At 38.6% G+C, this 26,871-nt stretch overlaps 1 protein-coding gene across 5 annotated transcripts in view; it reads left to right on the top strand.

Annotated features, from left to right (window-relative positions):
• The window catches only part of LOC132533436 (disheveled-associated activator of morphogenesis 1-like), a 113,886-nt gene that overhangs the window by 80,212 nt on the left and 6,803 nt on the right, over nucleotides 1-26,871 (top strand). For all 5 annotated transcript variants that reach the window (XM_060174901.1, XM_060174900.1, XM_060174902.1 and 2 more), the window contains exons 2-3: nucleotides 4,714-4,933; nucleotides 25,045-25,134. In XM_060174901.1, coding sequence (XP_060030884.1) covers nucleotides 4,751-4,933; nucleotides 25,045-25,134 — 273 coding nt within the window. In that variant the 5' untranslated portion in view covers nucleotides 4,714-4,750. The remainder of the gene's footprint in view (nucleotides 1-4,713; nucleotides 4,934-25,044; nucleotides 25,135-26,871) is intronic.

The raw sequence follows: 26,871 nt of genomic DNA, 5'->3' as shown, positions 1-26,871 counted from the left end.
CTCAGGAAGTGCCTATAGTAGCTGCAGCCCTTCTCTCAGCATCCTGAGTTGGGCTGTCATTGGTAGCATGGCACTATTTATTTCTTAGTCTGCTAGTCTTTAGTTTATTCTGACTGAGGGTGTTCTGCATTGATGGTTGCCTCTTCAGTAAGATCATTTTCCCACAGTTTGAAAAAGTGAGAGTAGTATCAAGACATAATCAACTTCTGTTTTCTGGAAAAAAAATTTTTTTTTTTAGAGATAAGATTAGGAAGGCTAGGAGTCGGGCAGTAGCGCAGCGGGTTAAGCGCATGTGGTGTGAAGCACAAGGACCTGTTTAAGGATCCTGGCTCAAGCCACTGGCTCCCCACCTGCAGGGGTGTCACTTCACAGGCGGTGAAGCAGGTCTGCAGGTGTCTATCTTTCTCTCCCCCTCTGTCTTCCCCCTCCTCTCTCCGTTTCTCTCTGTCCTACCTTACAACAGTGACATCAATAATAACTATGACAATAACAAAAACAACAATGGCAACAAAAGGGAATATATATATATATATATATATATATATATATATATATATGATTAGGAAGTCTTCTAAATGTGACTTCCACGTTGCTTTTGAGGTAAATCCAGATTCATCAACCAGGATTGTAGCTTCCAGGCACCAGTCCATCTCTAGATCTCACTTCCTCTGTCTCCTTCCTCAAATTCATGATTGTTCCCACCTCTTTCCCTACACAGATGTATTTCTCCTCCTCTGCCCTTTCAATTCACATCCTGCCTCTTTTTTTTCCTTTCAACACCATCTCTTTAAACATTGAAAAATCTGCAAAAGTTACACATGAATATGCCTTTACTGTTTTTTTTAAGAAGTCATGAAAAGACTGGTACCTTCCTTGGCATTTCCCTGCCTCCTCTCTCTCTGAATCAGCAACTGAGGAAACTGCCTTTCCACACCTTTTGCTGTGCATTTACTTCTCAACTATTTAGATTTTTGAGTAAGGTTTTTTTGGCTGCTAATTATTTTTAGTTCACTAAAACAAAATGAGTCATAAAAAAAGTACGAACATATACCACCCTGCCTTAAGACCCTTTATTTTAACCTCCTGTTTTCCCCCTCCCTCATCTAACCTAGTCCTGTTGTCAGTGTCTATTAATTTGTTTTTACTTTTTTTTATCCTTTCATCAGCCATATTTCCTTAGACCACGCATGAGTAAAACCATCCAATCTTTGGTCTTTCTTTCTAATTTATTTCACTTCCCATAAGCCCCTCAAGTTTATTTCACTTTGCTACAGATAGCAGAATTTCACCTTTCTTTATAACTGAATAGTATCTCATAGTATGTGGACATTTACATATAGATATATAGTCTTTTTTATCCAGTTATCTATCCATGTACATTTGGATTGTCTTCATATTCTAGCTGTTATAAGTATTTCTACAATTAATGTGATGTTTATCCACCCCACTCCACCCCACCCCACACACATACACACACTTTTTTTTTTTTTTTTTTTGCCATCAAGGTTATTGCTGGGGCTCAGTACCTGTATGCTGACTCTACGACTCCCAGTGACTTGTTTTGGTAGATGGTGAAAGACATGGGGGAGGGTACAGAGAGGGAAAGAGAGAGGGTGTGTTGGAGGGAGAGAGATAGGTAAGGGGTGGAAAGGAGAGATACCTGAAACACTGTTTGCTTCACCACTTGTGAAGTTTTCCTCCAGCCAGTGAGGACTAGGGACTTGAACCCAGGTCTTTGCACATGGTAATGTACGCACTCTACCAAGCGTGCCACTACTCAGCCCCCAAGGTTGTTCTTACAACACAGGGAACATTATTCTATAACTGACTTTTCTCACTTGGAAATTTTACCCAGGTAACAGACATACTAATTGTGACTTAGAAAAAAAAACTAAATGATTATTAGAATGTGCTTATGGTAAAAAATCAAATTAGGAGCTGGGCAGTAGCACAGCGGATTAAGCGCACATTGTGCAAAATGCAAGGATCGTCGTAAGGGTCCCAGATCGAACTCCCTATCTGTAGGGAGGTCGCTTCACAAGAGGTAAAGCAGGTCTGCAGGTGTCTATCTTTCTCTATCCCTCTCTGTCTTCCCCTCCTCTCTTGATTTCTCTGTGTCCTATACAATAGCAATGACAACAATAACAATAAATACAACAGCAAGGGCAACAAAAATGGGGAAAAAATGGCCTCCAGGAGCAGTGGATTCATAGTGCAGGCACTGAGCCCCAATGATAACCCTAGAGAGAAAAAAAAATCAAATTAAAAAGGGTCCACAGTGAAAAGGAATAAGTGAAGAAGTCTCATGTTTATTTTGGAAGTTCTACTTTTAATACTTTCTCATATATATATTCACAAAAGCTTTAAAACATGTAATACACTAATGTGGAATATATATATCATTGTGGTTTTCTATACTTAAATACATAGGTACCTTGTTTTTAGTGAGTGAGTAGTACAGTATTCTACTATGTAAATATTCTGTGGTGTAACCATCTCCTCATTTGTGAATTCAGTGGATCTTTTCTGTTTGAAAACCTCTGATTTTTCTAGGTCATGTTAAAATGCTCTTCCTTGGGGCTGGTTAGTAGTGACACATGTTACAGTGGGCAAGGACCCTGGTTCAAGCCCCTTGTCCCCCTACAGGGAAGAAGTTTTACTAGTAGTGAAGTAGGACTGCATGTATCTCTATCTCTCCCTCCTCCCCTCTCAATTTTTCTGTATTATCAAGTGAAAATAAAAGTGGGGGGGGCTAGGCAGTGGAGCACCTAGTTAAGTACTCACATTAGAGTGCACAAGGACCCAGGTTCAAGTCCCTGGTCCCCCCCTTCAGGGGGAAGCTTCATAAGTGGTGAAGTAGAGGTATGGGTGTCTCTCTGCCTTTCTCCCTATCTCTCCCTCCCCTCTTAAATTTCTCTGTCTCTATCTAATAAAAATCAATAAATAAAAATGAAAAAAAAATTGAGGAAAGTAAGAGGAGGTGAGAAAAGGAAAAAAGAAGAGGAAAGAGAAGAGAAAAAAGAAAAGAATGGAGTTGGGGATGAGAGGGGAATAGAGGGGAAGGGTAAGGAGAGCCACTGGGAGCTCTAGGGCACCAAGATCTAGGCATAACTCTGGTGGCAATAAAAATAAAAATAGGCTTTTCCTTAGTTATGAATGCAGTTTATTCAGGACAACATGCATAAATTGAATGCCTCTTACCATCCTAATAGTTAAAACCAAATAATTATTAAAACTAACATAACTTAGCTTGTGCAGAGAACCAGTCATCAGTTTGATGCAGTATCCCTTTTCTCCTTTAAATTGTAATCTAGCAGGAAGACACTCGAAAACTACTTAGAATGTGGCATGAGTTATTTGTAGAATGAATAGATTATATATATATATATATATTTCTACTTGGGGAAGTTAAAAGAGAAGTTGGGGGCTGGACAGTGACATACTCAGTTGAACACAACATTACCAAGCACAGGGATCCAGAGTCAAGTCCCCAGTTGCTATTTGCTGGGGGTGAAGGTAGGGGAGGAGCCTCACCTGCATGTAACAGAGCTGAAGGAGTCTTTCTTTGTCTTTCTATCTCCCCTTCTCCTCTCAATTACTCTGTGTCCTATAAAATAAAATAATAAGTTTTAAAAAAGGAGAAGTTCATCTTAAGTGAGATAAATCAAAAAGAGAAGGGTGAGTATGGGATGATCTCACTCATAGTCAGAAGTTGAAAATAAGAACAGATGGGAAAATACAAAGCAGAGCTTGGACTGGAGCTGGTGTATTGCACCAAAGTAAAAGACTCTGGGATGACGGGGTAGTCCTGGAACATGATGGCAGAGGAGGACTTAGTGGGGGATGAATTGTTATGTGGAAAACTGAGCAATGTTATGCATGTACAAACTATTGTATTTTACTGTTGATTGTAAACCATTAAAATAAAGAAATTAAAAAAAAAGAAGTTGAAATGGAAGGGTTTGAAGCATGTATAAGAGATCTTCTAAGGAGTAAAAAAGAGAGGGCCATTCTTGAAGGAGGGTGTAACAAGCACAAAATGGATCAACAAGAAAGGACCAGCAATGTACAAAATGTGGTGGGTCAATGGCCTATGGAACTGGAGCAGATTTATAGTGTGGAATGTTTGACATCATACTCTGCTCAGTAGTTGATTATAGGAGGCATCCATTAAGTGAGCGGAAGTGCATGTGTTCTCTGCACAACTGGTCCATTGGGGTTGTCCACTGTGCCTTTTGGAGTTCTGATATTGCTTCTGGCACTTTCTAAGTATTTCTTGAATTGATCATTTTCTTAAAAAGGTTTCTTTATTTGCTTACATAGTTATTTATGATGGAGAGTGCCAAAGTACCATTCTAGCATTGCTGGGGTCTGAACTGAACCTTAAACAAGCAATACCTGTGCTCTACTGCTGGCAGAAAATTGGCTTAAAATTATATATATATATATATATATATATATATATATATTTTTTTTTTAAGGCAGGGGAGATAACATAATGGTTATGCAAAAAGACTTTTTTGCCTGAGGCTCCAAAGTCCCAGGTTCAAGCCCTTGCAGCCAAAGCTGAGGAGTGTGTGTGTGTGTGTGTGTGTGTCTCAAATAAAACAAGTAAAATGTATTAAAAATAAATAAGCTACTACTGCTTTTTTTTAAAAAAAGTATTTTTATTCAGTTTTGAAGTCTTAACCATATTATCTCCTTTTTCCACAGAGTTTAGTCACCATAAGAAATAGAACACATTTCAGCCATGGCCCCAAGGAAGAGAGGTGGACGGGGAATTTCATTCATCTTTTGCTGTTTCCGAAACAACGATCACCCAGAAATCACATATAGGCTGCGAAATGATAGCAACTTTGCACTTCAGACCATGGAGCCAGCATTGCCCATGCCCCCTGTGGAGGAGTTGGATGTCATGTTCAGTGAACTCGTGGTGAGTCCTAGATTTTTACACCAGAGGCAGCTGGGAGCTGGGAGGGGAGTGGAAAAAATGTGGAGGGTTTATGTGTCTAGTCACAGACTCACCCTTCTTCAGTGAAATGATCATGGTGTCTGCCATGTTTCTTTACCTCCCCTGTCAGCACTGAGCCTATAACAAGCCTGTGTATGAGAAGGAAAAAAGACGAGAATAGCATCACTATGCTAAAGGACCTGACTGCTACTTTAAATAGGGATTAAGACTTTTAGACCCCAAATTGCCATTTCTGTTTCCTCCCCCCAAATGGAACCTGAATATGCACTTAGAGGTGTAAATAATGCCCTCATTTGCTTCACACCTCCTGGGATTTCTCCAATCCTTCCTCCACCTTTACTCCCAGTGTATAGTTAAGGTCTTTATAAAAAAATTAGTCATACTACCTCTCCTGTCCTTGATCCTTTGATGAAAGACATTATTATTTAAGTACAGTATAATTTTTTTCCTAATGACAGGATTGGAATAATAACTGCTGTGGGAAACTTTTTATAGACACTATCATATTTTGGGACCCACTATTCTGAAATAAGAGATGTAGCTAATGTGGGACCCATTTACCAGAACATGCAAATGCCCTCTTCAACATACCTTGGCAAGTATTTCTGAAGTAGCGTTTCTTTCCATTTCATGTTTCAGAGGGCATAGTTTAAAAGGCACTTAAATTAGGAAGTCCTTGGTTCCAGTTACTTCTATAGGTTTGTTATTTCTGTGAGTATATATATAAAAAAAAAAAACAGCATAGGGCTTTTCTGAGCCTGTATTTTGGTAATGTGTCAGTGAGAATACAACATAGTCAGGATGGTCCAATGTCTGACGCTTATTTAGATGCTCTAGAAATAGTCTATGAATACTCTCTCATCCCTTGATCACTACTGGCATTTTGTAATTGATTTGGTTCTAGTCAGATCATTTAATTGTTCAGAAGATTAGAGAGTGTTATTGTCTTCTGTTTTGTTTTGTTGATAGAGACACAGAGGCAAAGAGAGTAAAAGAGACTATAGCACTGAAGCTTCCATCGACACAGTAGGAGCCAGGCTCAAACTTGGGCCACAAACATGCCAAAGTAGTGCACTGTCCAACTGAGCTAGTCCACTGGCCCAAGAGTGCCACTGTTTTGAATGACTCGTAGGACAAGAAAGTAAGGTAGGCTGTGTACACATTGCCCTTCACAGGTGATAGAGTCTCTCCAGCTCTTCTAGAATTCTCTTAAAAAGCTTCTAAAGTGGTCTAACAGAAAGCTGATGTTTGAGTTCATCTCACCTAATTAGATTAATAGATCTATTACAATCCAAATTTAGTTGAGAAAAAGAAGGTATCTTAGCTTCATGATTATGCCTTATAGTGTTGACTATTTTTAGAGTTTAAGACATTTCTACCCTCTCCAAGTTCTCCTGTATGCAGAATTCTGTTCTTGATCTTAGTGAAAAGATTTGAAATAGAAAACTAAAGCCTGCTTCCAAAGAGCTAATGATTTCAGTAGCTAAACATGGGGGCAGATAATGAATGTGGAATTGCACCAAAGGAAAAAGCGCAAATCACCACTGTATAGATTGTGTGTCGATGTGTTGTAGGATGTGCAACACTGTGATAAGGTAGTGGATCAGGATAGACTTCCTGGAGGAGGTGCGTGGTGAGGAGGGATGAACAATTAGAAGAGACAGAGGGAGGATTAATGTTCATGACTGTCCTTGTCATCATAAGTTAATCTTGTGTTCATAAGTAAGTCTTGTGATTAACCTCAGTGATCACAACAGCGAGGGCCTGTCTCTAACTAATGTTGCATGTCTACGGTGGTTCTGCTTCTTACTATCTTCCAAGACTAGGCCCAGAGTTGGTGAAAGAAGGAGAGACTAGGTGAACTTCAAGCCAAGTTTGAGGTCATTGGATGGGTGGGAGCACATAATTATCCCCCAGGGTAGGATAGTGAATCATCTACTATGAGGACAATCAAGAAGGGCAATAATGACATATTGAAGGGCTTGGTTTTATTTTCCACTTACAGTATTTTAAAACCAAAAGTCAACCGAAGGAGACAAGATGCTGCTGATTGATCAGCAGTAGTAGAGCTGGTGTTCAAAGCCTGCACCCTTGAAGCATTCACATTCACAGTCCTGTCAATGACATTCTGTCAACTTCCCAAAATGAGCCCTAAGCTGGAGCCTGTGTAGTGGCAGCTCAGTGTACATCTTGAAGACAGTTCGTTGTTCTGTGTTCAGAAGGGAGAAAATTCGACTCTCTGCCTTATTGATGTCTTTATTCTGTGTGAAAATTGCCTACAGCTGTTACTTGTTAAAAAGCCAATGCCAAACTAGAACTTTGAGCCAAAACCATTGGAAAACAAATTATCTTGAGGTCTGTATCTGTCCTGGTGAGTGATGGATGGATTTATGTCTGCTCCTGACTTCAGGGACTTAGACCACAAATCCATTCAACTGCCAAGGATGTCCTAGGGCAAGGGAGGTGAGCTTCGAGTCACTGAAAACCTCTGCCTGCCCTGGGTTCTCTGGAGTAGTTGCAAGCAGTGATTCTGCCTTTCCTCATACACAGAAAAGGGAAACCATGTAGGGAGGTATTGAGGCTGCATGGACTTGTAGGCAGGTCAGTGACTACAGATGACTTCCTATAAGCTGATATGTTGATATGATGATGACAGAAGTTAAGTTTTTTCATAGGACTGGAATCTAGTAGGTGCTTTATTGTCCCCTCGCCCCTCCCAATATAGCAAGAGGAATAGGAGATAAACGCAGGTGTTTTAGGGGTACAGCACCTGTTTATTAAAAAGTATCTCAGTATCCCTGGTTTTTCCTTTTCTTGAAAGCTGTCACTGAGCCAACATTGGTCCCATCTTGCTACCATTTTAATTCTGCCTCTGTTAGAAAGCACCTAGCAGTGTCTGTTAGAAGCTAATTTCCTTTGCCTCATCTGATGAGCTACATATTTGATGCATTAAAAGTGATAACCGGGGGTTGGGCAGTGGCGCAGTGGGTTAAGCACATGTGGCGCAAAGTGCAAGGACCGGTGTAAGGCTCCCAGTTCAAGCCCCCAGCTCCCCACCTGCAGGGGAGTCGCTTCACAGGCGGTGAAGCACGTCTGCAGGTGTCTATCTTTCTCTCCCCCCTCTCTGTCTTCCCCTCCTCTCTCCATTTCTCTCTGTCCTGTCCAACAACGAACAACGTCAACAATGGCAATAATAATAACAACGAGGCTACAATAACAAGGGCAACAAAAGGGGGGAAAAATGGCCTCCAGGAGCAGTGGATTCATGGTGCAGGCACCAAGCCCAGCAATAACCCTGGAGGAAAAAAAAAAAGTGATATCAAATAGGTTGCTTTCAGGATGGCTTGCTGCAACCATATCATCTCATAAATAAAGCACACACTGTTCCCATTAAATGAGACTCACCTGTACAAGTTTTGCTTTTTCTAAACTTTTAATAGGCTAGATTATCCCCCCATAAACCTATTTGGAGACTCCTTGGCAACACAGTTGTAAATTTTTCTTGTTCAGGTACCTTTTTCCACCTCAATGGTAGCAGTAGATTTCCTCTGACATAAACAGACAGCATGCTTCATTAATTGACTGTGTGTGTGTGTGGGTGTGTGTGTGTGTTTTAGTGCCTGTTCTTTGCCAGGCTTTGAGGTAATGAGTGAGCAGCATAGCAATGGTCCTTCATTACTTTGTGCAAGCAGGAAAAACAGGAAATTAAACATACAATCGTATCCCATGTGACTGAGGACTGTTAGAGGGAACTGCTCAAGAAGTACATTTAATTGATGGAAGGACCTTTGTTCCTCTTTCAGGAGGAGGGATTTCTATTTATCAGGTCTACTTCTATCACCTTTAACTCTTAATTCTCTTGTCTAGGAGTAACATTCTGGATTCTCTTTCAATTTCTCTTTGGAATGCACATAGCTCAGTCTTTTTTCCTGAAAATCAGCCTGCTTTCAGAAAACATATTCTGTGCCTCTTGGTGCTATAAATTTCACAAAAATGATCCCATTGAGAAATTCTGTATCTGCTTAGCTGCCCATGTAGTTGGTGGGTGTCAGCACTGAAACCTCAGCTAGTACACTTGTCTGCAGATGAAAACTGAATTCTCCAGCTTAATTTACTAGCTTAGTTTTTAGCTACTAAAAGGACAGAGATTTGACTCCGTGTGTGTGTGTGTGTGTGTGTGTGTGTGTGTGTGTGTGTGAGAGAGAGAGAGAGAGAGAGAGATCTGGACCTTGCACATACATGATTCTACAACTCCTGAGCCAACTTAAAAAATATATATATGTTTATTTGAGCTAGCGACAAAAGGAGAGAGGAAAAAGTGACATTACATCACCATCTGTGAAGTTTCCTCCTGTGCTGTAGTGTTCTTGTGTGGTTCTGGGGTTTGAACCTGTGCCCTCACATTTGAGGTGCACTTATTGGGTTCACTATACCCCAGCCCACTTCATTTTCTTATTGCAACCAGAGAAAGTACCTGTTTTCTCGGTGAACCAATATGCCAAAGCACATCAGATTAGTGTGCTCTCTGACTACATTTACAGAAACCACATTGCTCTTTACAATCGTTGTGAAGTTAGCAAGTGTAGCAAAAGCTGTCATTTCTCCCTAGGTAGACTCTGACTCAAGTGCCTTCAGTCAAATTACTGACGTGAGATGCCTTCTTGTTAAAATGCATACCTCCTCCTCTGACTAAATTTTAAATTAGAGAGGAGAGAAAATTCCTGTAAACTCCATTTGGTTTTCTACTGCATGTGTAGACTCTTACATACACCAAGAGTTGATGGACTAAGCATGTTTCATACTAACAGTGATAGATAGGCTCTTTCAGTTCTCTTGCCTTATGAAACATGCAAAATGTTCCACTTCTGTATCTGGGTGAGATTTTAGTGAGAAACTAGCTTTAAGACCAGTCTAGTGGTTGTAGTAAATTTGTTGTAGTAAATTTCCCCTCTTGTATACACACGCACCTTGTGTATCTGAAATCACTTTGAGATCTACTCGAGGAAGTAGTTTATTTTTATTTTTATTTATTTGTTTATTTTTTAAAGATTTTATTTATTTATTGATGAGAAAGATAGGAGGAGAGAGAGAGAAAGAACCAGACGTTATTCTGGTACATGTGCTGCTGGGGTTTGAACTCAGGACCTCACGCTTGAGAGTCAAGCGCTTTATCCACTGTGCCACCTCCCGGACCACAGTTCATTTTTAATGCAGTCCATCACTGTGAGTTAATAGCTGGTTTTGAATAATAAGTAATATGGACTAAGATTTCTTAAGTCTGTTTAGGAAAATATACTGTATTTTTCAAGTTAGTCTGATAAGAAGATGCATATCCCCATAAATATAATGATTTACTATAGGCCACTTCCATTGCTATTATGTACTGAAGGCATTCTCAGCAATGTAGAATTTTAAAAAGGAAGATAGTAGAAATGAGAGCATTTGGCTGGTATATTAAATGAAGTCAAATATCGACATACAGTGTGCCAACTGAAATCATTTTGGAACTCACAACAGCTAGCTCTTTATTTTTCAACATATTCTTTTAAAAAAAAATTTATTCCCTTTTGTTGCCCTTTGTTTTTTATTGTTGTAGCTATTATTGTTGTTCTTGATGTTGTCTTTGTTGGATAGGACAAAGAGAAATATAAAGAGGAGGGGATGACAGAGAGGAGGAGAGAAAGATAGACACCTGCAGACCTGCTTCACTGCTGGTGAAGCAACTCCCCTGCAGGTGGGGAGCCGGGGGATCGAACTGGGATCCTTAAGCTGGTCCTTGTGCTTTTTGCCACATGCACTTAACCCAATGCGCTCTACCGCCTGACTCCCTTTTCAATATATTCTTAAATTACTTTTGTAAAGAAGCAGCTTTAGGAATCCAAGTTTTTTATTTTTAAAAAATATTTATTTATTCCCTTTTGTTACCCTTGTTATTTTATTGTTGTTGTAGTTATTATTGTTCTTGTCATTGTTGGATAGGACAGAGAAAAATGGAGAGAGGAGGGAAAGACGGGGGGAGAAAGATAGACACCTGCAGACCTGCTTCACCGTTTGCTTCACCCACCTGCAGGTGGGGAGCCAGGGGCTCGAACTAAGATCCTTATACTGGTCCTTGAGCTTTGCACCACCTGAGCTTAACCTGCTGCGCTACTGCCCTATTCCCCGGGAATCCAAGTTCTTAACAGATTTCTCAGTATACAGATTTATTTTCTTACTTGGTATGTAGGTTATTGCCCATCTACACAAGCTGTCAATGAAATTATTTATTGGTAGAGTGATTTTAATTTTTATTTAATAATATTTTCTATTATAGCCAGAATATATAAAAATTCTTTGAACTTCTTGTCTGGTAATTCATTCATTCATTCATTTAATTTTTATTTATAAAAAGGAAACACTTATTAAAAAAAACACAGGAAAGAGGGGTACAACTCCACACAATTCCCACCACCAGAACTCTGTATCCCATCCCCTCCCCTGATAGCTTTCCTATTCTTTATCCCTCTGGGAGTATGGACCCAAAGTCATTATGGGGTGCAGAAGGTGGAAGGTCTGGCTTCTGTAATTGCTTCCCCGCTGAACATGGGCATTGGCAGGTGGATCCATACTCCCAGCCTGTCTCTCTCTTTCCCTAGTGGGGTGGGACTCTGGGGAAGCGGGGCTCTAGGACACATTGATGGGATTGTGTGTATAGGGAAGTCTGTTTGGCATCATGTTAGCATCTGGAACCTGGAAGTTGAAAAAAGAGTTGACATATAGAGTCAAACAAATTGTTGACTAATCTTGAACCTAAAGGCTGGAATAGTTCATACATTTATTTATTTATTTTCTATTTCAGATAGAAATAGATAGAAACATGGAGGCAGAGAGAGAGTAAAAGAGACCACAGCACCAATACTTCCTCTAGAGGATCAACTGGACTCAAACCTTAATTTAACACATGATAAAGTAGCACACTATCCAAGTGAGCTATTTTTTTTGGGGGGGCTGTCTTCATTTAAATAACTCATCTCTTATGGCAAGCTCACAACTGAAAATGAAAAGCTTCTTATAGGAGTTTTTCAATCTTCTTTCTCAAGAAAGATGAAAAAATTCAATAACAAAGATGTTTTATTTTAATCCTATTGAAGAGAAAAATTAACTGGCTACAAGAAGCAATAGTTTTACTATCTGTTTATTAATTCAAGTTTAAAGGATTGCTCAGTAATTAAGCAGAAGAAATCAGGCTGTACGAATACTTTGAAGCTATAACTAGAATAGTGTTCAAGTATCCAGTTGTCTGGAAGCCAAAAATCAGAATCTAATGAAAGCTATGATATTAAAATTATTCTATTTCCATGAGGTTAAAAAATTCTTTTCATTTGCCAAACTTAGAAAGTGCAAAAGAAAACATTTTATTTAGCTAAAGAACATGATTAGCTAAAGAACATGATTTAGCTAAAGTTCAAGAGAGACAGAATGTTGAGTATATCTTCCCTTCACTCTGTGGCAGTTTTTGATAAAACAACCAGATGAGTCAATAGAAAATATGCAGTAAGCCTATCACAAAGGGAAGTGGAAATGTAGATATGGGTTTAAATGTGTTCAGTGCTAAAATTCCTGTGTAACAGATGTGAATTTCTGCCAATGTAAAGTCAGTTGAAAGATGATATAACACAGTTCCAAACCCAGAGTTTTAGACACTCATTATTTTGACTTTGAGAACACCTACTTGTTTGTAATACAGAGTGGTATTGATGCAGTTGATTTCTTTGCTTGTTTTGGTGTACTTTTTTTGTAAACATTTTTTAATTTAATTCATGTGTGTGAGAGACACATGTATGGAAGAGGGAAAGAGGAGAGAGAGTGAGAGAGAAACCAGAGCACCACATATGGAGCTAGGGGTTAAATTGGGAACCCCAGGCACACAAGTCTGCACTATACCAGTGAAGCTATTTCTTCAGCCTATCTGTATTGCTTTTGCATTATTTCTAAGGGTCAAAGTTGGGATGAGACTAGATCGTCATGATTTTACCCTGATTCAGTCAGTTCTAGCTTGTTATATGGGTATTTGTGTCCACATTTTATAATGTCCTCCTATATTGTTTTGTAATGTTCTTTGCATAATGCTAGTATTAAATATATTTGTCAATGATGTGCTTTTATTTTTATTGTTTTGCAATTGTGAATAAAATGTTTTCTTTATTTTTTAACTTTTTAATGGTGGTATAAAGATTTTTTATATAAAAAGGAAAATAGATCTTTAAAATTTTTAAATTTATTTTTTCCTCTATTAGGTGATTAATGTTTTAGATTTGACAGGAAATACAATAGTTTGTACATGCATAACATTTCTCAGTTTTCTACATAACAATAAAATAATTTTAATTGTCTTTATTTATTAGACTACCAGAAATCAAGAGAGAAGTGGGAGAGAGAGAGAGAGAGAGAGAGATCTGCAGCATTGCTTCACCGTTTGCAAAGTTATCCCCCTGCAGGTAGAGACCAGGGACTTGAACCTGGGCCCTTGAGCATTGTAACATGTGTGCTCAACTAGGTGCACCACCACTCAGCCCCAAAAAGAAAATAGATCTTCATACCACTAGAATATATGTGTGTGTGCATGTGCGTGTGTGTGTATACATATACATGTATATGTTGATTTATATCCTGTCTCCTGCATGTTTGGTGGTCAGTAAAGCTTTTTAAATTTCCTTTATGTAATCTAACATAAAAAATTCCATTTAAGTTGAAGGCAAAATCACAAAACCACATTGTTGCTTTTGTTCCTGAATTAATATTATCTGTCCAAGATCATTCTCGATTTATTTTTGAACATACTACTTAAACTGGAGATTTTTGTCTTCATGTTAGAAACTTTGTTACCAATCGATGTATTTATTTCTGGGTGTTTCTTCACTCAGATACAGGCAGCAAAAAGCATAGAGAGATAGAGGAAAGAAAAATGAAAGTGCTTTTTTAATACAAGTATTATAAAATCATCTCTGAACAGTTAGTGTTAAGAAAATGGTTATCATTTTCTTTGGCCTTCAAAATTTTCATTACCGTGAATCACAAAAAGAGTCTAAATGGTTATGTATCTACTTAGTTATGGCTACAATTTAAAATCTGCTTAACTAACTCAATCTTCAGGCTAATATGTGCAAATTCTACAAAGTCAACACCCTCTACCCTTGCCAACTTTCTCCACCTATATATATAACCTATGTAGGTTTTAAAAGACTGGGAGATTAATTTGACCTTCGTAAGTAGTGAGGTTTAGGTCAGCTTTCAATTTTGAAAATGAGTTTCTGTGATGGCTGAAATAATATGGTAGTTTGTAGGAATAACTGCACATGAGGACTATATCTTGATGTGCTGGGAATCTGCTAAGTGCCATCTGTTTCCACAGAGCATGCCACTTAACCTGTGTGTGTGTGGTGGTGGTGGTGGGCATGGGTTGGTAAGTGCCCAATAAAGGGATGGTGTATTCCTAAACTATCCTCAGATATGTTTGCCCACTGTGCTTGAATTTCACTTCGCCACCATGTTCAGTTCCTAGAATTCTGGATTTTCAAACTCTTTCTTGAAGAGTATTATACCTGCTTAGCACCAGCTACATCTCTGAGTTAGTATTTTCTGACTCATGGATGTAGAACCATTTTGTTCAGAGTTACTTCATTTGTTTGTTTTTGAAAACCAGTTCCTTAATAATGCTGCAGTTTTTTTTCCCACTTTTCAATTTTAAATGAAACTGAAAACATACTATAGCTGCCAGTTTATATTATTATATAATGTAGTATTTAAGAATTATGCTAAACCAAGTGACTGAAAGCTCACTTAAAATATATGCTATACATCTAGACACATATACAAATATGGGTTGTTTTCAGGAAAGAGTAATTTATTGGATAGAGAAAGAAAAGTTGGTAAATTCTTTGCCATAATTTCAACAGTAAGATAGTGTGAACTTACTTCCAAATGATACTCACTATGGTTGGGAGTTTTTGTTTGCTTTGTTTTATAAGTAGAAACAAGACCTCCCACATGTATAATTTCACTGTTTCAAGCCACTCTTTTCATTCAGAAAAAGACAGAGAGAGGAGGAGACATCAGAACACTGAAACTTCCATGCAGTGCTATAATTTGAACCTGTGTTATATCTATTACTAATGCAGGCACTCTACCTGGTGAACTATCACTCCCACCCAGCATTCATTCCATTAAACCCACTATGAATATGTACCTTTGCACTTTCAAGAACATAATAGCACAAATATGTACCTGAATTTCTCACTTTCAAGGTCCCCAGGCCTACTCAGTAATACTCAGTAAATCTTTATTTCTGAAATAATTATTCAAGGATGGCACAAGAAATGCTGAGATGTATTTGAGGCAGTGCCTCTATGGGTACATGAATTAATGACTGCTAAGACTTCCAACAGTCGGGTTTATGTTTTGAGTTTTTCTCAGAATGATAGGTCTGAACTGGTCTTTGTGCTCACTCTGTCTCTCCCTCCCTCTCTCTCCCCTCCACCTATTGTCATTCTCTCCATTCATCATACTGTGGCAACACTGTACTGTAGTGGCTGATACGAGGGTAGCAGATTGAAAACTTTAAGAGTAATAATAGTTAAGGAGTATTTTCTGTCCTTAACAGTCTCTCTACTATATATTACATGATAAAATAAATAATTCAATATGGGAGGAGACTCGCTGTCTCTTTTGACCCAATTAAAACTTAAGTGTCAGCTGAGTTGACCAACAAGTCTCTAGAGGGTGTGTTGCATGGGAGAGGAGGAGCCAATTGACAGGAGCATTGCTGTTGTCACTAGAGGAGGTACTTGGCTTCATAGTTGTCCACAGGGCCTCAGAATGCTTTTCTCTTCCCACACTTTACAGCCAGTTTTGGTCCCAGGAGACACATTCAGTTGAGAAACATACAAACACACACACAGCCTAGGAACCCGGGAGCTCTCTGTTGAGTCATAGTAACAAAAGTTATAATGAATTATAGGTGCAAAACCGAGAGTCTTAGGTGGCTGGATGGTTATTGGGATGTGATCTTTATCATATATTTAGATCAGTTGGGCTAGGGAGATAACATAATAATTGTGCAAATAATGTTCATGTCTGAAATTGGAGGTCCCAGGTTCAACCTGTATCACCACCAAAAACCAGACCTGAGCCATGCTCTGGTACAAAACGAAAAGAAGGAGAAGTTTATTTTCTATTTAGAATAGTTGTTATTGTTGATTATAGAAAAACTGCTTGGCAGTGTAAACAAACTGAAGTTACTCTAGTAATTTTCCACTGATAGTTGAAATAGGTATAGGTTTAGAAGCAGTAAACTTAGTCTTAGGAAATTGGGTATAGTTTGCATTGACTACTATTATGGGAGAAAAGGAAATTGAATGCGTTTAACAATGGATAGTGTAAAAAAACAAACAAACAACTAAAGCTTATTCCTAGTAGCCAGCTTCATTTGTGGGGCTTCTCACTTCTTATTTTTATGTATCAAATGGAAACACGCCTATCAGGCATAGAGAACATTACTGTGTAAGTAGTAGTAAGTCATATTGTGATATTTCATCTAATGACTAAGAATTTTGACAGAAATCTTACAGAATGAAAACCTTTAAGGTTTGTTCACTGTGTGTACACATCCCTTTGGGGATTCAGAGCTCTCTGTTTGCCGTTTGCGTTTTTTTCTTGACCAGTTTGGAGCTGGTAATAATTCACTGAATGCACCTTTATTTAAGGCCACAAAATTCTTATTTAACTTTCAGATTTCAAACCACCACCACAAAAATCAAACACTGGTCTTAAGGTCATTGTGGTTAAATTTTAAGAGCTCATTTGGCAGCTCATGATTCCTGAATGTGACAGCTATTTGCTGTGGTGGAGTTGGATGATCATAAACTTTATAAATTATATATATGAATTTGGTTGTCAGAAAAACAGAAAAACATGTCATGGCTTTTCTAATAACATGGATATATCTCCAAAATGGTGTGACCTCTTAGCCTTCCCTTCCCTTATTAGTGTATTAACACCATGTCATTTTGTTTACATTATGGTCATTTGCTCCTCTGAAGGTTTGACTTATTTCTGGTAGTGCTGATTTGTGAATAGGATAGGGTTAACAATGGAGTGGGTTCAATCCAGAAAAGAGAGACTAATACTGGGTGTATTCATGCTTGAGGTAAATCAGAGGGTGCTGCCTTTGGGGCATGTGGGGAATCTTTGATGGGTGGGGCTAGGGTAAATTAGACCTGTTTGCTCAAGGCAAATACCTAAGTCTGTCATTTGAGAGCAAAGTTAGCCTTGTCTTAGTAATACTATGATTAGAAATTCTGTGAATTCCATACTTTGAGTCAGAAGAACCATTACCTTGCCAAAAATCATTAAATAGACAAAAACCTACCAAACCAAACTCTGAAAACCACCAAAACAACAACAACAAAAACATGAGTCAATTGACAGAGTAAACCTGTAGAACTGTCTTCATTTCTCCCCTCCTTTAAACAAACTAAAGTCTTTCTTCTCACTCCCTCCAATTAACCACATATCTTCATTATTTACTTGTATGTATATGTGAGTATTCATTTGTATGTATGTAAGGAGATAGCTAAACTCTTTAGAAGTAGATATCTTCTATCCCTTTATCAGAAATTTCTCTTCTTAACTAGAAGCTGACTTTTTGGGTTCTTAAAATCTTATGATTTCACAGATTTTTAATACTTTAAATATTGCTTTGGAGGTTTTAGGAATAGCTCCACATTTCACCCTTTTGTCTCCAAAAGGACCTTTCTATTTCTGAAGTATAATGTTTATTTATTTATTTATTATTAAAATCCACTGTGCAATGTCTATGTATCATCTCCCAAGTGATTGATTTCGGTGTGAAGTGTATGGTCCCACTGGGTAAACTTTGAATAGACAGAAAAGAGGAGGAAAAGGAAGTGAGAGAAAAAAGAAGGAGAGGGAGAGAGAGAGACAGAGGAAGGCAGGCAAAGGGGGAGAGAAAGGAAGAAGAGAGGGGAAGAAATAAGTGACCAATGAAAATGATTTTTTTGTCTTCTAAACACTTTTTAAAGTAATTTCAAACTTCATTCGATTTTATTTCTAAATCCCTTCCTTTGATGAACAGATTGATCAATTACCTTAGATGTATTTGTTCTATGCCAATTATTTTCTGATACATATAAATTTTGCAATAGAGCTGTCTGCTTGTTCTTAAGTATAGGTAGTGCTTGTAAAATCTATTGTAGGGTCCTTTAGAAGTGGAGTTTAAGGGCAACGCAGTAGCTGGTTAAGTACACACAATACAGTACACAGGGCCCAGATTTAAAACCATGGTTCCCACCTGCAGGAGGAAAGCTTCAGAGTGATAAAGTAGGACTGCAGCTATCTCTCCGTCAATTTCCCTCTCTCTACCTCCCTCACCCCTCTTAATTTCTGTCTCTATCCAATAATAAAAATAAACAAAACTACTTAAAAAAAAAGTGGAGCTTAGTATATGTTTTGTTAGGGGTGAAGTCAGGAACTTTAGTTCCCACAGTGGGGTTTCTCTCAGAATTCCTCTCCTATTAAGAAGAAAGTTATAATTAATACTTTTATCCCTAAGATACTATAAATGTATCAAATATATATCTTACAATGTCCAAGAATAAAAACCTTTCAAATTTTATTTATTGGATTTAATTTTTAAAAACTTTAGTTTGCTTTGGAGAGGAGCAGTGGCTCTTGCAAATGTTTCTCTTTGTATTACCCAACAGCATTTGCGAGGTGTAGAGATTTCTCAGGTAAGATAAAAAGCAATAACTTGAGGGTGAGGTGTATTGCCACCTGCCTCAAAGAGATGTGGCACTGTGCCCCTATAATAACAACAATAAGAGTAACACTAACTCTAAAAGAAAAAAATATTAATAAATTAGACTTCAATGATGAAAAGTTCTATTTACGACCAAGTGCAAATTACTTTGAAATGCTACTTTACTGAAAATGAAATGGATGAAATTTTAAAGAGACGTGACATGGAATGTCTGTGAGATTGTGCAGTGACTGGAATGGTCACATATTACTACTAGTGGAAAAATAAAATGGTACAACCTCTTTATGAAATATCCAGTACTACATTCACTTTTGTGGATACCTTGACCAAACTCAAAATTGTATACTAAAGATTCATACTTTTCACTATGTATATCTTACTGCCAAAAAAATAAACGAGAAAAGAAAAGAGTTAAAATTAAAAAGAATAGGATTTAGGGGCCAGGCGGTGACACACCACGTTAAGCACTTACATTACAGTGCTCAAGGACCTGGGTTCAAGCCCCTGGTCCCCACCCGCATGGAGGAAGCTTCACTAGTGGTGAAGCAGGGCTGCTGGTGTCTATCTCCTCCCTCTCTATCACCCTCTCAATTTCTCTCTCTATATATACAATAATAAATACATTTTAAAAAGGACAGAAGTCTTTTTTTGCAAAAAGATTTGCATGCCTGAGGTTCAGGTGTCCCAGTTTCAAATTAAAGCTGTCTATCTACCTATCTTTCCCGCTGTTTCTCTCTTAGTAAAGTAAAATATATAAAATAGAAAAGAATAAGGGGGGCGGGCAGTAGCGCAATGGGTTAAGTGCAAAACACAAGGACCCGCGTAAGGATCCCACTTCAAGCCTCAGGCTCCCCACCTGCACGGGGTCACTTCATAAGCGGCAAAGCAGGTCTGCAGATGTCTATCTTTCTCTCCTCCTCTCTGTCTTCCCTTCTTCACTCGATTTCTCTCTGTCCTATCCAACAACAATAATAACAACAATGATCGAAAACAAGGGCAACAAAAGGGGGAAAAATAGTCTCCAGGAGCAGTGGATTCATAGTGCAGGCTCCAAGCTACAGTGATAACCCTGGAGGCAGAAAGAAAGAAAGAAAGAAAGAAAGAAAGAAAGAAAGAAAGAAAGAAAGAAAGAAAGAAAGAAAGAGAACTTGTTTTTCCAAATTAATTATCACAAAACCCTATGATAATTCTGTCCTCTCTTCCCCCCTTTCTCCCTCTTAGCTTCTCTACTTTTCCTCATCCATAACGTTATTACTATTTTTTGGCATTCCAGCTATGTTAGATATTGATATTATATAGAGGGCTAATCAGTGATGTCTTGATAAATGGAATAAATTCAGTTCCTGCCCTCTGACAGAGAGTCAGAAATGGGAATCATCTATAATTAGCTATATGTGAATGCCCTAAGTTTGGAGAGTACAGAATAGTTGCACACTCTAGGAAAATCAGAATAGGCTGCCCGGTAGGAATAGCAAGTTTAGATAGGTAGATTAATCAGTAGACATGCTAGGAAGGGCTCACAGGCAAAGGAAATCCCATGGGCAATCATTTCAGAAGTGAGAAATTTGCAGTCAGGAAAGCTAAAAGTGACCACTGTTGAGGAGGGTGATGGGTCAGGTCTGTAAAGGACATAACATGAAGGGCCTCTGCCTACCAACTAAGGAATTTGAACTTTATCCTGGGGAAAAACAAAAGAGGTGAGGGGAACTTGAATCCTTTTGTCATTATATCTTCCTAACTAGATTATGAATACCATGAAAACAGGATCTGGTATTCATATTTGTATTTTTATAAAATCTAACCCAGTTCTGGAATGAGTAGGACAATAATTTAATGATTGATCTCTAAGTTGTCACAATCAAATGTTGTACATGCTTGATTCACTCATATTGTTAAAATGGAATGAGTCAGAACATAACTACCTTTGGAATTGAAGGGTGGGGGTCCTAATATATTCTGGGCATTGTGCCTAGGTACTCCCAATTACTAATTCAATTTGCATTATGTTCCTTACTCAGAATCAGTCAGTGGCCTCTGACTGATCTTAGACTAAAGAGCAGAGTTCATAGTAGTCTTCCAGGTTGCTGCAGTGCTTTTTCACTTGAAAGTTAATTCCTGCTCAGTTTTCAACTTTCACTCCACTTCCCTTAGACAGACCAGTCTTTCTCAAGAAGCATACTCTCAAAGTGTGATCTCACTATGGTTATCTGAATTCTTTTCTGCTAGCCTTATACTACAGACTCTACAATACCTTTTTGCCTCCTGTATCTTGCATGATATACAGAATTTAGTAAACACTCAATATCCTTTTTTTTTTTTGCATTAAGAAACTTTTGCTATACCTGTCAAGTATATATTACCATCCTAATTTTTTTCAGGTTGAGAAATGAAATCATTTGCTAAAGGTTGCATAATCCTTAAGAGCCATACCTAGAACTCAGGAATATCTGACATCAAAATCCTCTTATTTCTATTAATAGTCAGAAAAGGGTGTGAATGTAGCAGATGGACGTATTCTTATTCAGATCCGTGCTGTGATTGTACTTATCTGTTAAATGATCAACAGAATGAATAACCTAGTGGTTAAGAACATAGATTTGGTGTATATTTTGTTGTTGTGTTGCAAAGCCAGGGACTCTGACATGTGCAACTTCACCACTCCAGGCCACTTTTCATTCAAACAAGAGAGGAGAGCCAATGTCATAGCATCTCCCACTGGGACTCAAACCTGGGCTTCACACATGACAGAGCATATGCCCTCTTCAGCAGGCTCTCTTTGGCCCCAACCACCCGAGTTTGTAACCAGTATAGATTCTATTTCCTCCTATACCATTTAATAGCTTTGTTGCCTTAAGCCAGAGACTTTCTGTGAATTTCTAGGTTTTAGTATTTACAGATTCCTTCACACTTCTGTTCAGTTAGAACAGTCACAGTCTTGTAATATAGGAAAGGATGCAGTAAAAATAGCACTATTCTTTCTCACAAAACCACAAATGTTTTCCGTAAGCCAAATACCACCTTATCAAGCTGTTTAAATAACTGAACTAACACTTTTCTACACACACACACACGCACACACCTAATTGCCTAATTGTTTGGAAGTGATTTATGTTGCCATTATTTTTCTCCATCAATAGTTGAGAGCAGATGTGACTTACAGGAAATTAAAAAAGGAAGACAAGAAGAAAAAGAATTATTTTATATATATAATTGTTGCACAACAAAATTATAACATTTTTAACATGCCTCCTCATAATGGACTTTTCTGCAAATGTCTTTCAAGTCTTCCCTGGCTGCTCATTGTTGTTGAAATTTTTAGTAACTAGTTCCTGTGGTTAGGGTATAATCATGCATGGGTGGGGTGTATGATCTAGTGGTTCAGCTCCTTACCTTGCTCTTAAAGGGAAAAAAAAAAAAGGGTACATAAGGGCCAGGTGGTGGTGCACCTGGTTAAGCACACAGTGTGCAAGGACCCAGGTTCAAGCCCCTGGTACCCACTTGATGGGGGAAAGCTTCATGAATGGTGAAGCAGGGCTTTGGGTCTCGGTCTCTCTCTCTCTCTCTCTGCGCCTCTTTCTCTCTTCAGTAATAAATAAATAAATAAATAAATAAATAGTTTTTAAAAAGGTACATGATATATTTAATGACGAGAGAAACAGTACTGTTGCCCTCCCCCAAGGCATTATTAGATATTTAGTTGATGTTGCCAATCTTAACAGGAGCCCTACAGGAGAAATTATGTGTTTATTCTAGGAATGAAGAAATAGATAGATGCTTAATGAGACTAACAGTTTCTCCCAGGAAGCCAACAAATATTCAGTCATTGTGTGAGTACTTACCTCCACCTGGAAGTGGAGGTATTAAGATAGTGTGTAAGAAGACAGAGGAAGCAAACCTGGCAAAAGTACACTGGAGTTAGAAATTGAATTCCTCAAAGGCAGTCTGAGGAATATGGAGTCAAGTGTGAAATATTCCTTTTTATTTGTGTGTTGCATTGCTGTTGCATTGCAGTGCATTATATTGCACTCACCGTTGCTGTTGTCACCAGGGCTTCACACTCTGGGTTGACTTTTTTCAGAAGACTGACAAACACCACAACGCCAAAGCCCCCTCTCCTGTGGTAAGGCTCCAAAGGAGGCACACTATCCAGGTGATCTATTTCGCTGACGTAAAGTGCGTTCTTTTCTTTTTCTTTTCTTTCTTCTTCTTCTTTTTTTTTTTAAGGCAATCATCTTAACGTATGGTCTACAGACCAGCATCAGCATCAGCACCACTTAGGATCTTATTAGAAAAACGAGTCCTCATACTTCTTCCCTGCCACTCAGTCATCAGGTTTGAGCTATCTGTGATTTAAAGGGCCTTCCCTATGATTCTGATGTTTAAGCCAGAGATCTCCTATTGTAGGAAACATTGAAAATGCAAAAGGAATGATGGGTCAGCTATTGCCAGAATCCAAGGGAAAGAATACCAGAGCCTAACTTTGGGGGTAGTTTCATGGGCAATGAAGAAAGGGAAAAATTATGAGACTCTTCAAGAAAGATATGAGTTGGTGGCAAATGGAGAGAGAAGCATAAGGTGTGAGGCCAATATCCATGAAGCAGAACTGTAGGCATACATCAAAGGGATTCAAAACTGGGTCTTATTCATATTCTTTATTTATACTCATAAACTTTACTCACTTCCACCAATCTGGTACCCTCAACTAGATAATATTCCTTATGGGAACAAAAATGTACCAGATGCTTAAAACCAGTAATAAACTTGACTGTGCATTGAGTTATTGAATGCCAAGAACTTTTCTCAAAACATGTTATGCTCATTATCCCTTTGTTGTTCATTAGTTATGGATGATTGTAAATGGCTTTCCTTTACAATCTAAGCTGCACATCACTGTAAAAGCTAATGTTTCCAGGCACTAACTGAAAGCCTGAGTTGACTCTTGAGTCAAACAGCTCTGGGCTTAATATTCAGTCTCATCATCTACCAGGTGTGTGGTCTTGAGCCAGTTACTTAGCCAGTCCTCAGCCTAAATTTCCCCTAGTTGTATTCCAACAGGGATTATTATTACAACCTAGGCTGTATTAATGAGGGGACTCTCTTAATAGTTGTTGTGGGATCTAAATCAGCACATGCCTGTGTAATACTTAACAGATAGTACTGAACAAATATTATTGGAGCTGATGGGGCTAGAGATGCCACTGCTGTGCTTAGAAATCTCATTGGCTTTCCTTGAGCAAGAGAATAAACTCCTTAGTCTGGCAATTAAACCTTTACATAGACTGGCCACTCCCTACTTCTCAAAGGTATCCAATTTTTTTTTCATTAGATAAACCTGATTACTTTAGCTAAGCCAGGCATTGTTCTCCTTCTACACCCTGCCTCCCACCACCATCATGTCCAAGTCCTTCAGAGTCTAGCCTGATAGTCATTGTTTGTGGGTCCATCCCCAGCAAACCTTCATGCATAATGTGATTAAACTTTCTAAACTATAGAGTTTTACTGGTCTTTAATGGTTTATGGTGACTCAAGGTAAGTATGATCATTCATTGTTTACCCCACTGCTTTGAGATATTGCTCCTGATCCTTCCTGCTGCAGTGGATGCCAGTCCTGTTCTAGGGATGTGATTTCTATTTTATTTATTTGTTTGTCAGATAGAGGCGGAAATTGAGAGAGAAGGGAGAGGGAGATAAAAAGAGACATCTGCAACACTACTTCACCACTTGTGAAGCTTCTTCCCTACAGGTGGGGACTGGGGGCTTGAACTTGAGACCTTGTGCATGGTAACATATGCATTCAACCAGGCACACCGTTGCCCAGCCCCTCCTGATGTGATTTCTTTCTTTTTTTAAAATTTTTTTATCTTTATTTATTTATTTATTTATTTACTGGATAGAAACAGCCAGAAATTGAGAGGGAAGGAGGTGATAGAGAGGGAAAGAGACAGAGAGACACCTGCAGCCCTGCCTCACCACTCATGAAGCTTTCCCCCTGCAGGTGGGGACCTGGGGCTGGAGCCTGTGTCCTTATACATTGTAACATGTGCACTCAACCAGGTGCACAACCACCAGCCCCCCCCCCCCCCCCCGATGTGATTTCTTACTGGTGATAATTATACACCTTAGCTTTTGGTCTTTTCTGAATTCATTTAGATATTTCTTGGTGTTTATTTTCCCTTCACCCTGATAATGCAGTTAACATCCCCTTTAGGGACAGCATTTAATCAATGAAATACTAATTTATTATTTTTCTTTTCAGGATGAACTTGATCTTACAGACAAGCATAGGGAAGCTATGTTTGCACTTCCAGCAGAGAAAAAATGGCAAATATACTGTAGCAAGAAAAAGGTAAGATCTTTAATATGAGTATGGTTAACTGGAAAATTCATCATTTTGATTCGCTCATTTTCTCTCTTCACCACCAGAATTTGAAGAGCAAAATGCAAAAGCTTAGCTGAGTTCCTCCCTTGTGTCCTTGGTGTTATCTGAAGCAAAGTTCTGGCTCCCTGGGTGTTATGTTTATCAACATTTCATTGGGCACACCCCCACCCCACCCATATCACTGGAGACTGCCCTCTCACATGCTCCCCTCTGGACGCCCCCACCAGTAACCAGTATTTGTATTTCTGTGAAATTGATACTCAGCAGCAACTTATACAAGGGCAAAGCTTTTGCTTCTGCTCTTTGTATATAAGTAGGTCAAGGCCATTACAGTAGGGGCACAGTTCTCTATGGCCTAACAATTTTCTGTTTCAGCATCTCTTTATCCTTTTCTTCTGTTCTGAGATGACCTTCCAGCCCTTTCACATTCTTAACTCTGCATTCTTAACTCTTGTGATTTATCCTGGGAGATTATACCTGAATTTCCCCCTCACAACTTATTGATAACTACATAGCCACATCCCACCACAAGAAACACAGTGTTTATTCAAGGTCACCATCCCTTCTTAAAATGGAGATTCTTTTAACTGCAGAAAAGGGGAAAATGTTACTGGAGACAGTGGAAAAAGAAAGTTCTTACTTCTCCCTATCATCCATAATACCAGGCACCATCCCATGGACGGTCTCCTATAATCACATTCACTCTGCCATCTTTTTAACCATGAGGAAAATTAGACTGTTCCCACATCCATTTTTGGAACTGGAAATAAACTCTTATTATTCCAGTATCTTATCATTTCCAGGGAAATGGAGATAAACTCTTTTATCAATCCAGTATCACCTTTTCCTTTTTTTAATAATATGTATTAATTTATTTTATTTGACAGGACAGAAGGAAATTGAGAGGGGGCGGGAAGATACAGAGGGACAGAGAGACAGCTTCCCTGCTCATGAAGCTTCCTCCACCATAGGTGGGGATCTGGGAGCTTGAACCCAAGTCCTAGTGCATGGTAATATGTGCACTCAACTGGATGTGCAACTGCCAGTCTCAGTATCACTTAGGAGATTAGCATGTATTCTAAGACCCCCATTTGTCCACATAACTGTCTTTCAGTACTTCTGCTCCCTCTTTGCTGCCTAATGCACCTGGCCTGCCACCATCCTAGCAGTGATCCTGTGGGTACCCCTCTCCCATTAGACTCTGGTAGTAAGGCACCGTATCTTACTCATCTTTGTGATTGCAGTAGCTGATACCTTGAAATGAATGTACAATGAGTGAACCTCAAGTTGTTATTAAGGTTATACTGAATACTCTAAAAAATTCAAAGTATGTTTAGTTTTCCGCCTAAGCAGTTGTCATTGATAATAACAATGTGTTGGGTTTAGTTCCAGGGGCTTTTAAAGAGAGAGATGTCCATCTGTATCCTCGTAGTATGATTTCTGGGTCATTTATCCAATCAGACCAAATTGGAGTCATAAGTGCTCTTATCTCAGAAGTGACCAGTAAGACATGCTTGTCAATGAGTATATCTGCTTCTCTCTTTGTATACATTTTACCACCTAGAGCACCTTTCTTGTGTTGGAGGAAGCAAATATTGATAAAATACAGTGGGAAAGGTCTTGGTGTTCATTTAAAATGAAAATACAAAGTGTTATAAAACTAATGGTAGTGTATGATTTTTGGAAGTAAGGGTGTTTTCATAT

The sequence above is a fragment of the Erinaceus europaeus genome, chromosome 16, assembly GCF_950295315.1.
Source record: "Erinaceus europaeus chromosome 16, mEriEur2.1, whole genome shotgun sequence".
Taxonomy (NCBI): Eukaryota; Metazoa; Chordata; class Mammalia; order Eulipotyphla; family Erinaceidae; genus Erinaceus; species Erinaceus europaeus.
Note: the sequence above shows the minus strand (reverse complement) of the source record. Positions and strands in the feature narration are given on the sequence as shown.